The sequence below is a fragment of the Phalacrocorax aristotelis genome, chromosome 31, assembly GCF_949628215.1.
Source record: "Phalacrocorax aristotelis chromosome 31, bGulAri2.1, whole genome shotgun sequence".
Classification (NCBI taxonomy): domain Eukaryota; kingdom Metazoa; phylum Chordata; class Aves; order Suliformes; family Phalacrocoracidae; genus Phalacrocorax; species Phalacrocorax aristotelis.
The window spans coordinates 497,988-513,775 of record NC_134306.1 but is presented as its reverse complement, the minus strand read 5'-3'; the positions used below and the strand labels follow the sequence as shown (position 1 = coordinate 513,775).

At 59.4% G+C, this 15,788-nt stretch overlaps 2 protein-coding genes across 2 annotated transcripts; one reads left to right on the top strand and one right to left on the bottom strand.

The window, feature by feature from the left end:
- The first annotated feature begins 8,028 nt into the window (after positions 1 to 8,028).
- Positions 8,029 to 11,410, top strand: LOC142049057 (class I histocompatibility antigen, F10 alpha chain-like). The gene is made up of 8 exons (XM_075076440.1): positions 8,029 to 8,173; positions 8,613 to 8,876; positions 9,608 to 9,883; positions 9,960 to 10,232; positions 10,315 to 10,416; positions 10,570 to 10,602; positions 10,901 to 10,933; positions 11,112 to 11,410. Exons 1-8 carry the CDS (start codon positions 8,110 to 8,112, stop codon positions 11,123 to 11,125), a joined length of 1,059 nt encoding a protein of 352 aa, XP_074932541.1. The 5' UTR covers positions 8,029 to 8,109; the 3' UTR covers positions 11,126 to 11,410.
- Positions 11,303 to 15,707, bottom strand: TAP2 (transporter 2, ATP binding cassette subfamily B member). Its single transcript, XM_075076434.1, is given in 13 exon segments — positions 11,303 to 11,892; positions 11,977 to 12,113; positions 12,194 to 12,353; positions 12,434 to 12,607; positions 12,697 to 12,885; positions 12,987 to 13,115; positions 13,208 to 13,405; positions 13,978 to 14,183; positions 14,260 to 14,390; positions 14,481 to 14,589; positions 14,672 to 14,840; positions 14,842 to 15,206; positions 15,607 to 15,707. Coding segments are annotated over 12 exon segments (2,136 nt in total). The 5' UTR covers positions 15,148 to 15,206; positions 15,607 to 15,707; the 3' UTR covers positions 11,303 to 11,664.
- Positions 15,708 to 15,788: the final 81 nt, after the last annotated feature.

The following is a 15,788-nucleotide window of genomic DNA, read 5'->3' as shown; positions in this document are numbered from 1 at the left end:
CTCTGGCACCTGCACAGGGAAGAAGTTTTTTCTCATATTGACGTGGATCTTCCCGTGTTCCAGCTTGTGCCCGTTGCCCCTTGGCCTGTCGTTGGGCACTCTTGAAAAGAGCCTAGTCCCATCATCCTGACACCCACCCTTCAGATATTTATAGGTATTGATGAGATCCCCCCTCAGTCTTCTCCAGGCTGAACAAACCCAAGTCTCTCAGCCTTTCCTCACAAGGGAGATGCTCCAGTCCCTTTATCGTCTTGGTATCTCTCCACTGGACTTGCTCGAGGAGTTCCACATCCTTCTTAAAGTAGGGGGGCCCAAAACTGGACACAGGACTCCAAATGGGGTCTCACCAGGGCAGAGTAGAGGGGGAGGATAACCTCTCTCGATCTGCTGGCCACACTCCTTTTAATGCAGCCCAGGATACCACTGGCCTTCTTGGCCCCAAGGGCACATTGCTGGCTCAGGGTCAGCTTGCTGTCCTCCAGCACTCCCAGGGTCTTCTCAACAGAGCCACTTTCCAGTAGTTCAGCCCCCAGCCTGTACTGGTGCCTGGGGTTGTTCCTCCCCAGGGGCAGGACCTTGCACTTGCTCTTGTTGAATTTCATCAGTTCCCCTGGGCCCAGCTCTCCAGCCTGTCCAGCTCTCGCTGGGTGACAGCACAGCCCTGTGGTGCATCAGCCGCTCCTCCCAGCTTGGTATCACCAGCCAACTTGCTGAGGTTACGCTCAATCCCATCATCCAGGTCATTGATGAATATGTTGACCAGGACTGGACCCAGCACAGCCCCCTGGGGAACACCACTAGTGACAGGCCTCCAGCCAGACTCTGCTCCGTTGATCACAACCCTCTGAGCTCTGTTGTTGAGCCAGTTCTCTGTCCGCCTCACTGTCCACTCCTCCAACCCCCACTGCCTTAGCTTGCCCGTGAGGATGCTGTGGGAGACAGTGTCGAATGCCTTACGGAAGTCGAGACAGACAACACCCACTGCTCTGCCTTCGTCGACCCAGCCAGTCACGCCATCGTAGAAAGCTGTCAGGTTGGTGAAGCATGATCTTCCCTTGCTGAATCCATGCTGACTACTTCTGATAATGTTCTTGTCCCCTACATGCCTGGAGATGACCTCCAGGACGAACTGTTCCATCCCCTCTCCAGGGACGGAGGTGAGGCTGCCTGGCCTAGAGTTCCCCAGCTCCTCCTTCTTGCCCTTTTTGAAGACTGGAGTGACATTTGCTGTCCTCCAGCCCTCGGGCACCTCTCCTGTCCCCCACAACCTTTCAGAGATGATGGCGAGTGGCTCAGCAAGAACATCCGCCAGCTCCCTCAGCACTCGCGGGTCCACCCCATCGGGGCCCATGGATTTGCGAGGATCCAGTTTGCCCAGGTGATCTCTGACCCAGTCTTTCCCAGCCAATGATAAGTCTTCCTTTGTCCGATTTCTCCACTCTTCTGTGGGTGCTGAGACACCTGAGGGCCAGCCTGAGCAGTAAAGACCGAGGCAAAGAAGGCATTCAGTAACTCCGCCTTCTCTGCATCCTGCGTTACAGTCGTCAGTGGCTGTGCATGAGGTCATGCTGGAGCACCTCAAAGCCCGTGGCCATGGGTTAGCCCTCGGCAGAGCAGGTACGCACCAGAAGGGACTGCAGCCATGGGCAAGGCCATGTTGGAGCAGGTTTACTTTGGAAGGGACTGTGGCTGTGGGTAAGGCCCCGCTGCCCTACTGCCGATCATCGACTCTGCGCTGCTGGGCAACACTGGTAGCAGCAATGGCTCGTGGGTGGGTACGGGATCCAACCTGGACAGGGCAGCAGTACCAAAAGTCTCAAAATGGAGTTTCTGAGAGGCGAGCATGCCCCACTACAACCCTCGGCTTCACCAGAGACGACGGGTAATGCAGGCTCCCTAGCAAATACCTTGAGGGAAACTGGGGCTGCAATTCTGGGACCACCTCTTCGGGTGGTGAATAAAGGAAAGCCGGCAAAACCAAAAGGAGTTACAGCACGAGGAGTCAAATGCGGAATGATCTTGTCCAAGCCGGTGTCCCGCAATCAGAAATATATGGGATGATAACTAGTTGTAAGGGGCCTTTAAGCAAGACTAAGGTAAGCGTTGTTGGAGCTACAGGGAAAAGAACTTGGAGGCCGTTTTTACTGCTCACAGTTGGGAATACTAAATTAACGCATGAATTCCTCGATGTGCCGCAATTTCCTTTACCGTTACTTGGATTGGAGTTACTCTGTAAATAAATACGCAATTAACCTCCTCCGAAGATTCTGCCTAGTTACATGGTCCCCAGAGAATGCGTGCAGAGCCCAGATGTGCCTGCTAACCAAAAAGGACCCTGCAGAAGAAGGAAATATTCCAGGCGAGGTATTAGGTGCGGTAGTACCCATGGGGTGGTCATGGGAACGCCGGGACAAGCCAGGAATGCGACTCCAATAAAGAGCGAACTAAAACCGGGAGCCCAACTGGTAAGAAAAAAGCAATACCTTATCAAATTGGAAGCCCGGAAAAAGGGATTAGAATCAGTGATCGATTCCTTTTTAGGACACGGACAATTACGGGAAGGTCAGTCGGAATATAATGCTCCTATTTTGCCTGTGAGGAAGCCCCACTCTCAGGAATACAGGCTAGGACAAGATTGACGAGAAATGAACGTGAAAACTATAGACGTACACGCTGTCGTCCCAAATCCATATACCCTCCTCGCCTCGATTCCTGGCAGGAATGCTTCTTTTACAGTGCTGGACTTGAAAGATGCTTTCTTTTGCATAGCTGTGGATGAACAGTCAGACCATTTTTGCCTTTGAATGGGAAAACCCAACTACAGGAGGGAAGATGCAGCTCTGTCGGACTGTCCTGCCCCAGGGATTCAGAAATAGCCCCACGTTGGCTGGTAATGCATTGGCAAAGGAATTGGAGCGATGGCGCGGTGAGCATAACGCCGTAACACTGGTACAGTGTGTAGGTGAGTTACTGATTGGTTCAGACACATACGAAGAGTGTTTGGAAGCCACAATTAGCTTACTCAATGTTCTGGGCTCAGCAGGTTATCGCGTTTCTAAAAGGAAGGCCCAGACAGGGAAGGAAAGGGTCCAATAGATGGGATTTAAGTTACAAAAGGACAGAGAGAATTAAGTGCTGAAAGAAAGGCCATTTGCAGAACTGCTGTACCAACCTCCAAGAAACCATTAAGGGGATTTTTAGGTACGGCTGGGTGGTGTCAGCTGTGGATCCCTAATTACGGACTGATTGCCAAGCCATTATATGCTGCCACAAAAGGAACCGAAGGGATTCCAGAACGGACAGCGGCCTGTCGTAAGAGTTTTGATGACATCAAGAGGAAACTAATGGAAGCCCCTGCCTTGGGGCTCCCGAATCTGAGAAAAGCCTTTCAATTATACGTACATGAAAGACAAGCGGCGTTGGGAGTGCTGACACAAAAACTGGGGAGCTGGAAAAGCCCAGGGAGATACTTTTCTAAACAATTGGATGACTTTAGTAAGGCCTGGCCTGCCCGCTTGAGAGCAGTAGCAGCGACTGTAGCCTTAATTGAGGACTCTTGAAAACTGACACCAGGTCAACCAATTACTCTGTGAGTCCCTCATGCTAATACCGTCTCTTTGAAAACAAGGGGCACCACTGGATTTCCCCAAGGAGGTTAGCAAGGTACCAAGCCGTATTACTAGAACAAGATGATGTCACACTTTTCCTAACCTCCACCTTAAATCAGAGAATCAGAGAATCATTAAAGTTGAAAAAGACCTTGAAGATCATCAAGTCCAACTGTCAACCCAACAGTACCATGTCTCCTAAACCATGTCCCCAAGGGCCACGTCTACACGTCTTTTCAATACACCCAGGGCTGGTGACTCCCCCACCTCTCTGGGCAGCCTCTTCCAGTGCCTTCTGGCAGTAAAGAAATTGTTCCCAATCTCCAACCTAAACCTCCCCTGACACAGCTTGAGGCCGTTCCCTCTCGCCCTGTCACTGGTGACTTGGGAGCAGAGACCAGCCCCCCCCTCACTCCAGCCCCTCTCAGGCAGCTGCAGAGAGCGAGAAGGGCTCCACTCAGCCTCCCCTTCTCCAGGCTAAACCCCCCCAGCCCCCTCAGCCGCCCCCCAGCACACTTGTGCTCCAGACCCTGCCCCAGCCCCGCTGCCCTTCTCTGGACACGCTCCAGCCCCTCAAGGCCCTTCTTGTCCCGAGGGGCCCAATCCTGAGCCCAGCATTCGAGGTGGGGCCTCCCCAGGGCCGAGCACAGGGGCCCCATCCCTGCCCGCCTCCTGCTGGCCACACCAGTGCTGACACAAGCCCGGGGGCTGGTGGCCTCCTTGGCCACCTGGGCACTGCTGGCTCATGCCCAGCCGGCTCTCAGCCAGCACCCCCAGGGCCTTCTCCGCCGGGCACTTCCCAGCCCCTCTGCCCCAGGCCTGGGGCGCTGCCTGGGGTTGGTGTCACCCAAGGGCAGGACCCGGCACTGGGCCTTGTTAAGCCTCATACAGCTGGCCTCGCCCCATCAATCCAGCCCGTCCAGGTCCCCCTGCAGACCCCTCCTGCCCTCGAGCAGATCAACACTCCCACCCAACCTGGTGTCGTCTGCAAACTTACTGAGGGTGCACTGGATCTCCTCTTTGTGGTCATTGAGAAAGAAATTAAATCCTGCCACATTACTCCCAGTTTCTGAGTCTGATGAATTACAGCAGGATTGTCTGACCTCCATTGAACAAGTATATTCCAGCAGACCAGATTTACGGGACGAGCCTCTGCCTGACGCAGAAGTGGAGCTTTTCACCGATGGTAGCAGCTACCTGTTGGAAGGAAAACGCGGAGCTGGATACGCGGTGGTAAGAAATACCCAAACATCAGAAACCGGAGCACTGCCTGGTAATACATCTGCTCAAAAGGTGGCGCTGAGAGCGCTGACTCAAGCCTTAGAACTGAGTCATGGAAAAGAGTTACTATATATACACTGATTCCAACTATGGATTTGGAGTGGTACACGGGGCAATTTGGAAAGAAAGAGGTTTATTAAACTCACAAGGGGCTCCGATAGAATACGGAACAGAAATTATGAAACTTCTGCAAGCAGTTCTCCAGCCAAAGGAGGCTGCAATAATCCATCGTAAAGCTCACCAAAAGGGAAATAGCGAAATTACAAAAGGTAAGCGAAAAGAGGTAGCCCTGAAGGAACCAAGATTGGAAAGAGCCTTAATTCCGCGATCTCGTTTAGAACTATCACCACCAAAACATATTGAGAAAGAAAAATCAGTTAGCGGAACAATTAGATTGCCCAGAAAATGATCAAGGTTGGTGGGTGACGCCACTGAAACAATCGTTGGTTCCGGAGACGATGCTGGAAATGTCATGCCCAAGACTACACCAAGAAACACACGTGGGAGCAGATGTGCTGGTATTAGCTGCTAAGGGAAGCGTTTTTGGGCCCAGGATGCAAACTCTAGCGGATATCGTAGTGAAAAAATGTACTGCCTGTTGTGTTAATAACCCCAAAATCGGGAAGAACATTATGGGAGGACTTGTAAGAGAAAGAATAACTCCCAGGGAATACTGGCTGGGGAAGGGAAGACTTTTCAGACTTACCTACCTGTAATCAGTACAAATATCTATTGGTATTAGTAGATACTTTGGCTGGCTGGCCGGAGGCTTTCCCTTGACGTACCGGCAACGCTAGAGAAGTGATTAGGATTTTATTGAAAGAAATTATACGTAGATTTGCTATTCCAGAAGGTACCTCCTCTGACAGTGGGCTTCAGCACTTCAGGGCATGATTTAGGAGACATGGTAGCGTTGGGTTGACGGTTGGGCTTGATGATCCTAGAGGTCTTTTCCAACCTTAGTGATTCTCCGATTCTATCATTTCACTGCAGAAGTAGTAGAGGGAATTTCCAAGTTTTAACAGATTAAGTGGGAACTACACACCCCCTGGAGGCCTCACTCGAGTGGGAACATGGAAAGGCTGAATCAGACCCTCAAGCGGCAAGTTTCTAAGCTTTGCCGGGAAGCACAGCTTAACTGGACAGAAGCCCTACCTTCAGCTCTTTTGTGATCCCAAGTAACCCTGAGGGATAAGGAGGGAGTAACCCCTTTGAGATCGTATAGGGGAAGGCATGTCCTACGCACCTCTTCAACGTCAAGGGAGACCAAATGCATGTATGAGGACAGGCTGCCATCAAGGAATTTTTGATTTCTCTCTCACAGACTTTGCCTTCGCTACGCAGGTACCTAAATCAAAGGGCTTCTCTTCCCTTGGACACACCAGTCCGCCCATTCCAGCCAGGAGGCCCTGTCTGCATAGGAACCTGGAAAGGCAAACCACCGAAGGAAGAGTGGACAGGGCCCTCTATTGTACTATTGAGGACTTTACTGCCGTTAAGGTAGAAGGACTTGATTCCTGGATTCATCATACAGGGGCAGAAAGGGCGCCAAGGCCCCGTCAAGATAAATGGACCTCCACCCCAGCTGGAGAAGTCAGACTTCGATTGACCAGAGACGCCCCGATGAACTGTGCTTAGGAAGCAGGACTTGTCTACGTTGAGATTAAGTGCCTATTTTCCCCACAAGGATAGTTATAGACCCCCCTCGGAAAAATGTTGCTAATCTACCGATGCCAGGATGACAGTTGCATATTCAGTATTTGTCTGCAAAGGAAATTTCATCTTACAACTCATCCGGTCATTCGGGACAATCCACAATGGCAGCAGCTGAACTGCATGACCGCATGTCTTCCACTGCCAAAACTCGTTGCGAACCCCAGGCTGGGGAATCTGAGTTCTAGATTTAAATCAAACCTTTGAAAACGTAATAGCTAATAATTCCGTAACAGCGGGTAAAGTAATGGCGTTCGGATGTTCCTACATGGTGATGGAGTTTGTGCATATGCACATTTAAGCGATAAGGCTCCCTGTGTTCACGTCCCAACCATTACTGGAAATCTAGATGATTAATTAAAGTGAAGGAAGCAAGCGGCAAAGCCAAGCCAGGACCTGAGGGCTTCAATAAAAATCAGACAGTTAAACAAAATGATACATAAATTCTCCCTCACTGGATGGTTGCAAAGCTTGTTACAATTATGATTGTATATGAGTCGGATGCCTTACGAGTATGATAGTAAGAAATTATACACTGCTTATGAAAAGGAGTGAGGCTTATGCGACTCATGGAAAAGGTCTCATAGTCTCAAAGGGGGGGAACTGATATCCCAAAGAAAATGGAGCTTTCTTCTAAAGTAATAACAATGAGCCATGTGAGCCTGGCAAAACAGAATTTGGCGGCCAGAGAAGGCAGCTGAGAGAGAGGGAAGCCCTTGTTTTATGCCTCTATCTTCAGGAGAGATGAGAGACTGCTAGAGGGAAGATCCCCCCTCAGAAGATGCGGAAAGCTGGGTGATAAAGTGTATAGTCAGGGAGGGCAACGGATTGGGGTGTTGGTAAGAACTAAAGATAAGTGTCCTTTAGGTGAACTACCCTCACCATCATACGAAAAATCACGCCCTAAATTGCGCAAAAATTAATTCAATGAAAATTCGGCTCTGTGTGTCCTTTGGCGATTTGCACAGCGGGCAACCGGACCTGCTTTTCAGGAAAATGGGGTGGGGAGAGCCGAGGGGCGCCGGACGCCCGTGTACCCCCCTCGGGTGGGCAGGACGCCGGGGTCCCGGCATGCCCCGGGGGAAGGGGACAACACGGGGGGGGGCGGGGAGCTGTGGTTTGGGGAGACCCAGGGGTGAACCCGGTCTGGAGTGGTGCAGGGGGGTCTTTGAGCCTGAGGAGGGGTGCGGGGGGCTGAGGGCTGGGATGCCGCGGGGAGGGGGGTCCGGGCCCGAGGGTACCGGGAGATGCGGGGTGGGGGGGGGGGGAGTCCACTGTCCCCGCAATAAACCCCCCCCGCGCTGCCTCCGCCTTTCGCTTTCGCTTTCGCTTCTCCCAACCTGCCGAGCCGGGATCAGCCCGGCGACCGGTGACGTCCGACGCGCCTCGGGCTGCCATTGGCGGGCGGGCGGCGGAGGCGCCAATCGCGGGGAGGGGCGGGGCTTGCGGCGGGGGTTCCTTGGCGGGGCCGTGCGTGTCCCGAAGCAGTGCGGAGCGGCGCGGCGCGATGGAGCGGGTCCGGGCGCTGGGCCTGGGGCTGCTGCTGGGGGTCCTCGTTGGGGCGGCGAGCGGTGAGCGCGGGCGGGGACCCGGGAGCGCCCCGGGCACCGGGACCCCCCTGTACCCCCTTTTCCGGGCACCGGGAGCCCCCCGCTGGCCCCCCCTCCATTCCTCCACCCCCACCGAACTCCCTTGCCTGGGCATAGGGAACCTCTCCCGGGCACACGGACCCCCCTGGACCACCTTCCCGGCCAACCCCCGTTGCCCCCGCCCCCCCATCCGGAAGCACCTGGGCTTCCCTTCCCGCCCCCTGGACCCCTCTCCCGGACACACCTTGTTCCGCAAAACCCCCCACCAGTCCCATCCCCCTCGAGGCGCTCCCCCCGATCTGTTCTCCTGGGTCCCTCACTCAGCCTCGGTCTCCATCTCTGCACCCGGGCACCCTCCCCCCTTTCCCCCCACAAGCCCCGCTGCCCCCCACCTCTCACCGCTCCCACCGTGTCCCCACAGGGCTCCATTCCCTGCGCTACTTCGATGTTGCGGTGTCGGAGCCCAGCCCGGGGATACCCCGGTTCACATCTGTGGGGTACGTGGACCAGAACCCCTTTGTGCGCTACGACAGCGAGAGGAGGAAGATGGAGCCCCAGGTGCAGTGGATGGAAGCAAATGTGGATCAGCAGTACTGGGACTCAGAGACCCAGATCGCACAGAGCAATCAGGAGGTGTACCGCGTGGACTTCGACACCCTGCGGCGCCGCTACAACCAGAGCGGGGGTGAGCGCGGGCTGGGCTGGGGCAGGACTCCGTGGCATGGGAGAGTTCCCAACCCACCCCCAAGGCCCTGCCCTCCCCCACGCTACTGTCCCAGCTTGTGCCGGCCCTTCCCTGCCTGGTGTCGTTGTCAGAGGGCTCCCAGCCACCCTGTCCCCCAGTGTGAGGGGGTCCTGCCTGCCCTGTCCCAGCCCCACAGTGCTTGGGGTCTCTTCTGCCAGAGCTGGGGTGCCGGGGGGCTTCTGGCCAACCCAGCCCAGCACATCCCCCCGCACCAGGGCCTATCACCCCATCCCCAGACAGGGAGGCTCCTGGCTGCCCCGTGCCAGCCACTTGCCATCGCCACGGCTGTTGAGACCCCCAGAAGCAGAGGCTCTCCCAGCCCCTTGCCCTCCCCATGGTGCTCAGGCCCCCAAGGCAGAGCCAGAGCAGCTTCCCCCACCCCATCCCGTCTCCTTGTCCCACCCCCAGCATTGGGGACCCATCCCAGCCCCTCGCTGTCACAGGCTGCCGTGGGGCCGGGTGCCAGCCCAGGTGTGCCCTGGGTGCAGGGGGTCTGCATCACGGCTTTAGGTGACACCCTGAGTGCTGGACGGGGGGCAGCTCTGGTGCCGTGACCAATCCCCCCCAGAGCTTGCTCAGGGCTGGAGTGGGGGTGCTGCCGGGGGTCTGTTCCCCACTGAAGGCCCAGGGCTGCAGCAGCCCCTCAGCCCCATCCTTTGGTTGTGTTTCAGGGACTCACACACTGCAGTACATGTACGGCTGTGACCTCCTGGAGGATGGTAGCACCAGGGGGTTTAGTCAGGATGCCTACGACGGGAGGGACTTCATTGCCTTCGACATGAACACGATGACGTTCACTGCGGCTGACGTGGGGGCACAAGTCACCAAGAGGAAGTGGGAGGAGGACGGGAATTACAATGAGCAGTTGAAGGACTACCTGGAGAACTCCTGCATCGAGTGGCTGAGGAAGTACGTGAGCTACGGACGGGCCGTGCTGGAGAGGAAAGGTGAGGCCGAGTCAGGGACCCTGGGACTGGGTGCTGCGGGTGCGTGTGCTGACCCTCACTGCCACCCCCTCCCCAGAGCCCCCCACGGTCCGAGTGTCGGGGAAGGAGGCCCAGGGGATCCTGACCCTGCACTGCCGCGCTTACGGCTTCTACCCGCGGCCCATCACCGTCAGCTGGCTGAAGGACGGCGAGGTCAGGGACGCGGAGACCGAGAGGGGCAGCGTCGCGCCCAACAGCGACGGCACCTACTACACCTGGGCCTCTATTGAGGCCCGCCCGGAGGACAAGGACAAGTACCGGTGCCGCGTGGAACACGCCAGCCTGCTGGAGCCCGGCCTCTTTGCGTGGGGTGAGCCCGGTGGCCTTGGGCACGTGGAGCGGTGGGCTGGGGTGGTTCCCCTTCCCCTCCTCACGACCCTCCTCTCCCCCAGAGCCGGAGTCCAACCTGCTCACCATCGTGCTGGCGGTGGCTCTTGCCATCGGGGCTGTTGCCGCCATCATCGCTGGATTCACCTTCTGGAAGTGGAAATCAGGTACAGCACGGGGGCCGGTGAGGCAGGGGGTGTGGGAGGAAGGCAGGGCCTCGGGGGCTGGGAGGCCCTACGGGCACAAGCCGCAGTGCTCTGGGGAACCCCTGAGCTTGGTGGCAAAGCGCGGTGGGTGCTGACAGTTCTTTCTCTCTGCAGAGAAGAATAAGAAGGGCTACGACAAGGCGTCAAGTGAGTACCGGGGTCGGGTCCAGCTCCAGCCGCTGCCCAGCGCCGGGGCGGTCTCGTGGCTCTGGTTTCTGGCCGCTGCCGGCATTTCCCCATCCCCCACCCTCCCTGTGCTGCCCCTCTCTAAAGCCCCGTGGTGGGGATGTAGGGAAGAGGTTGTGTCTCCCCTCCGGTGCTCGCGGCACCATCCTCCTCTCCCAGTGGCTGCAGCGCGGCCATGGCTGCCGGGCTGCTCCTGGCACGTGCACCGTGCCCGTGGCGAGCCCGGGGCTGGCGCCTGACGGCCTTTTCTCTCTTGCAGGCACGGACGGGGGCTCCGGCAGCGCGGCCTCAGGTGCGGTGTGGGACCAGGGGGGATGGACGGGGTGACCCCAGCTCTCCCTGCTCCCCTGTGGGACCCGCAGCCGGAGCAAGAGCAGTCTGCAGGAGGGGGTCAGCAGGACCCCAGAGCAGAGAGCTGGGGAGAGGGAGGTGTCCCTGGGTGACACTGTCTCTTCCTCCCGTCCCTGCAGTGATGCCCATCTGACCGCTTGACGAGAGGCTGGCACATGGCTGGATGCGGCCCCCTGCCCGCTCCCGGGCTGGGCGCAGAGGGCTGCTGGAGGAAGCTGGGAGCTGCCTGCAGAGATCTTGTGTTGTTCCTGCCCACGCCTGCCTACAATGGTGGATTTTCTGGCTCAATTAACTTCCTGTATTCTGTTAATTTTTAAGTTGAGCACTGCAATGATGACAAATTTCAAGGTTGCAACTGATTTCTTCTGCATGCGTACATTTCCTGGTTCACACAATAAATGCTGATTCTACCTTCCAACAGGCTGTTTCTCCTCTAACAGTGCCGGGGCTGTTCTCGCAGCCTCAGGTCAAGGGCTGGGCTGGATTTGGCTGGGGTAGAGTTGGTTTTCTCCGGCACGGTGCGGTGCGTAGGGTCTGTGACCAAGGCTCTTTTCCCCCACCCCTGCAAGCCAGCCAGCTCCCCGCCGCAGAAGTTCTGCTTTATTTTGTACAAATCTCCATCCCGATGGGAGCAGGCCCCTTCTGCCCAGCCCCTGGGGCAGGAGCCAGCCGCTATTCCCCGCAGCCCATCCCTGTCGTCTCTGGCCACCCCGCACCAGGAGCGCGCTGCAGCAGGCGGCTGTAGGGCCCACCGCTGTGCCGCAGCTCAGCGGGCGTCCCCGTCTCGGCCACGGTGCCGCGTTCCAGCACCACGACACGGTCGGCCGCCTCCAGCATCCTTGGGCAGTGGGTGATGAGCAGCACCGTCCGGGTCCCCCAGCTCCGCACCCACTGCTGCAGCTGTGGGAGATGCCAGCGCCCCTCAGCACGCGCTGTGGGTCCAGAACTCCCCCCCCCCCCCCCCCAACACCTCCCGCTGCTCACCGCCTCCTCGCCCTCCCTCTCCAGGGCACTGGTAGCTTCGTCGAGGATGAGGACGGTGGGTTGCCGCACCAGGGCCCGGGCGATGGCAATCCGCTGCTTCTCCCCTGCTGAGAGCTGCCCCCCTTTCTCCCCCACACCTGCAGGACGAAGGCCCAGGGGGGTGAGTGAGTTGTGGGTCCCTGGGGGTGCTCCCCCCCCACCCCCCCCGGGCACTCACTGGTGTTGAAGCCCTGGTCCAGCGCCAAGATGAAGTCCAGGGCACCAGCAGCAGCGGCGGCCGCTCTCACCTCGTCCTCCGTGCAGCCCTCCAGCCCGAAGGTGATGTTGTCTCGGATGGTGCCAGAGAAAAGCACGGGCTCCTGCCCCACCAACACCACCTGCCCCCAGGCGCAGGCTGAGACCGGGCACCGCTCAGCACAGCTGTGCTGCCTGCCTGCCTGCCTGCCGCTGCCCTCACCTGGCGGTGCAGGTAGTGGTACTCGTAGTCCCGCAGCGGCACCCCGTCCAGCAGCACCTCCCCGGCCCCGGGCTCGTAGAATCGCTCCAGCAGCCCCGCGCAGGTGCTTTTCCCACTGCCATTGAGCCCTGCCAGCGCCGTCACCTCACCAGGGCGCAGCTCAAAGGAGACGTCCTGGGGTGGGGAGGTGGGGGGGGGGTGCTCAGGGACCCCCTCGTCCTCTACTTGGGGACCCCCATGCCACCCCCTCCTCCCGGCTCTACCTGTAGGACGAGGTGCTTGGGGTGCATGGGGTAGGCGAAGGAGACGCACTGGAAGGAGACGTGGCCCCGCAGCGTGGTGGGCGCCCACGTACCCCCGCTGTCCCCGGTGGGTTCCCGGTCCAGGTACGCCAAGACCTTGCGGCCGGCTGCTGCTTTGCTCAGCAAGTCGCCGTGGCCAAAGACCAGTGCCTGTGCAGGACAGAGCCGCTGGCACCACAAATGGGGACAGACAGACATGACAGGGTGGCGGCGGGGATGGAGGTAGGGTCACACGCGTCAAGTGGTCTCACCGCCACGTGGTGGCCAACTTCAGCCTGGTAGAGGAGGAAGGTGACGAGGCTGCCGGTGGTGATGGTCCCCTCAGAGTGCTGCCGGTGCCCATAGCAGAGCACCAGCACCTGCACAGCCAGCTGCAGTGCCTGCAGGGATGGGGGGGGGGGCGGGTCAGTGAGCAGGGCAGGGGTGAAACAGGGGTGCTCAGACACCGGCGTCCCTCCTGCACCCGCCTCACCCGCCGGACGAGGGTGAAGAGCGCCTGCTCCACGTCCATCCGGTCCTTCAGCCCCAGCATCTCGGCCAGTGCCTGGCTGTGACGGCGCTCCTCCTCCTCCTCCCCGGCAAAGGTCCGCACCGTCTCGATGGAGGAGACTGCCTCTTGCACCACCGCCGCCGTGTTGGCCGTGGCATCCAGCATGGCTCGCTGCAGCACCTGGGCAGGGGTGGCTGGATTCAGTGCCACAGGGTGGCACCAGGACATCCCCACTGGCCTCGCTCTGCCAGCCCACCCCCGCCATCCCGTCCCACCAGCCCCAAACTTCTGTCCTCCACCCCCAGGGTCCCCACACCACTGTCACTATGCCCACTGGCCCCACCCCATCCCCACTTACCCCTCCACAGTCCCCACCCGACCAGCACATCCCCTCCAGTCCCCACTGCCCCCATCTTGCACCTCTTGTCCCATCCCCTCTCCCTGTCCCTATCCCAACCCCACTGTCCTGTCTTGTCTTCTTGTCCCCATCCCATCCTGTCTCCCTGTCCTTATCCCACCATCTCATACCCACCACTGCCATCCTCCCACCCCATTCCCACCATCCCATCCCGTCCCCACCATTCCCATTCCCACCACCCAGTCCCCCTCCAGCCATCCCATTCCCACCATCCCATCCCATCCTGTCCTCACCATTCCCATTTACATTCACACCACCCCATCTCCCTGATCCCCTTCCCACCGTCCCACTCCCATCCCCCTGCTCCCCATCCCCATCCCATCCCCGCTGTCACCTGGTACCGGGCATTGTAGACCTTGCGCGCGGTGATGGCGAGGGGCACTTCCAGCAGCGCCAGCAGCGCCAGGCGGGGCGAGAGCCCCACCATGAAGCCACCCAACCCCACCACCGTCACCAAGCTCCGCAACGCCACGTTGACGCTGCTCGGCACCGCGTTGCACAACAGGGGCACGTCGTTGGCCAACCGGGCGGACAGTTTGGCTGTGGGGACAGTGAGGGGTGAGGGGTGGGATTGGGGGTCCTGGGGTGGGGGGGAGGGTGGGGGGAATCCCCCTACCTGCCGGTGTCCTCTGGAAGAAGGCCAGATCCTGGCGCACCAGGCAGGAGAAGAGCCGGTAGCGGGTGTTCCGTTTGAGCCGGGCTAGCGCCAAGGTGAAGAGACCCCCACGGCAGCCGGCGAACAGCGAGCTGGGGGTGGGGGACAGACACAGGGACCCGCCCTGTCAGCCAGCCCCTGGGGGACAGACAGACAAGCAAGGGAGACACAAGGATCCCCACCTGCCCAAATCAGCGGCGATGACCAGGCCGATGGTGAAGGCGGTGGGTCCATCCCCGCGCTTGACGGCATCCAGGGCTTTGCCGGTGCAATACGGCCCCGCGGACTCACCTGGATGGGCACCGAGGCGGGGGGTCAGCGTGGGGGGCGGCAGCAATGCCAAGACGCCACCCCCGCATCTGCCATCACTCACCCAGCACGGCCAACACCAGGAAGAGGAAGGCACCACCGAGGACAGGCCACTCAGTCCGCGCCAGCGCCAGCAGCCGCCCCACGGCCACCGGCGACTTGGTGCCCACGGCCTCCCCGGGCGCCGGCGTGGCCCAAGTCAGCAGCGCCGCGGCAGTTGTGACGTGGGTCAAGGGCCAACCATGATGGTGTGGCCGTGGCCAGCAGCACCGGTGCGGCACCATAAGGCACCAGGAGCCTCCGGAGGGTGAGGAAGATGGCTGGACTGAGGCTGAGCACGACGGCGGCGCCCTGGGGACCCCCCGGCGCCAGGAGCCACCCGGCCACGATAAATGCCAGCAGCCGGAGTCCGGCTTCCAGCCAGGCAGCTGCCAGGCCCAACCATGCCAGCGCTGGGGCCAGCTGGGCCAGCGCTGCCAGCACCACCAGGTCAACCAGGAGCAGGAGGCAGGCCAGGCGGACGGCAGGGAGCAGCGCCATGGCTGGGGGTGCTCACCAGGAAACACCAGTGCTCCCAGTGCAGCTCCACGCTTGGCACCCTAGGGAATTTACCAGTCAATACTAATGCTCCCAGTCCAGCGCCCCCAGTCCCAGACTGGATGTCGAAGACCCTGCCCAGCACTCTGGGACACTCACCACTCAACACCAGCGCTCCCAGTTCAGCCCCCTCTGCTCCCCTAGACCCCACCCAGCACCCTAGAGCACACACCAATGCTCCCAGTCTACCCTCCCAGTCCCAGCCTGGATCCCCAAGACCCTGCCCAGCACCCTGGGGCATTCACCAGCCAACACCAGTGCTCCCAGTTCAGCCCTCTCAGCTCCCCTGGACTCCACCCAGCACCCTGGGATGCTCACCCAGTCAACACCAGTGTTCGCAGTCCAGCCCCCCAGTCCCAGCCTGGACCCCCAAGACCCCGCCCAGCACTCTGGGCCACTCACCACTCACCACCAGTCCTCCCAGTTCAGCTCCCTCAGCTCCCCTGGACCCCACCCTGGATCCTAGAGCACACCAGTGCCCCCAGTACAGCCCCCCTCCCAGTAGCCCCAGAGTCAACCGGTACCTCCCGGCTCAATCCCGCCGCGCCGCCTTTCGGTTTCACTTTCGCGACCCCGCCCCCTCC

Bases quoted from the DNA above. Each gene is read 5' to 3' on its own strand.
- LOC142049057 (XM_075076440.1), top strand. From the start codon at position 8,110: ATGGAGCGGGTCCGGGCGCTGGGCCTGGGGCTGCTGCTGGGGGTCCTC. The intron at 8,877-9,607 runs GTGAGCGCGGGC...GTTGTGTTTCAG, and splicing joins CCGCTACAACCAGAGCGGGG to GGACTCACACACTGCAGTAC. The intron at 10,417-10,569 runs GTACAGCACGGG...TTCTCTCTGCAG, and splicing joins CTTCTGGAAGTGGAAATCAG to AGAAGAATAAGAAGGGCTAC.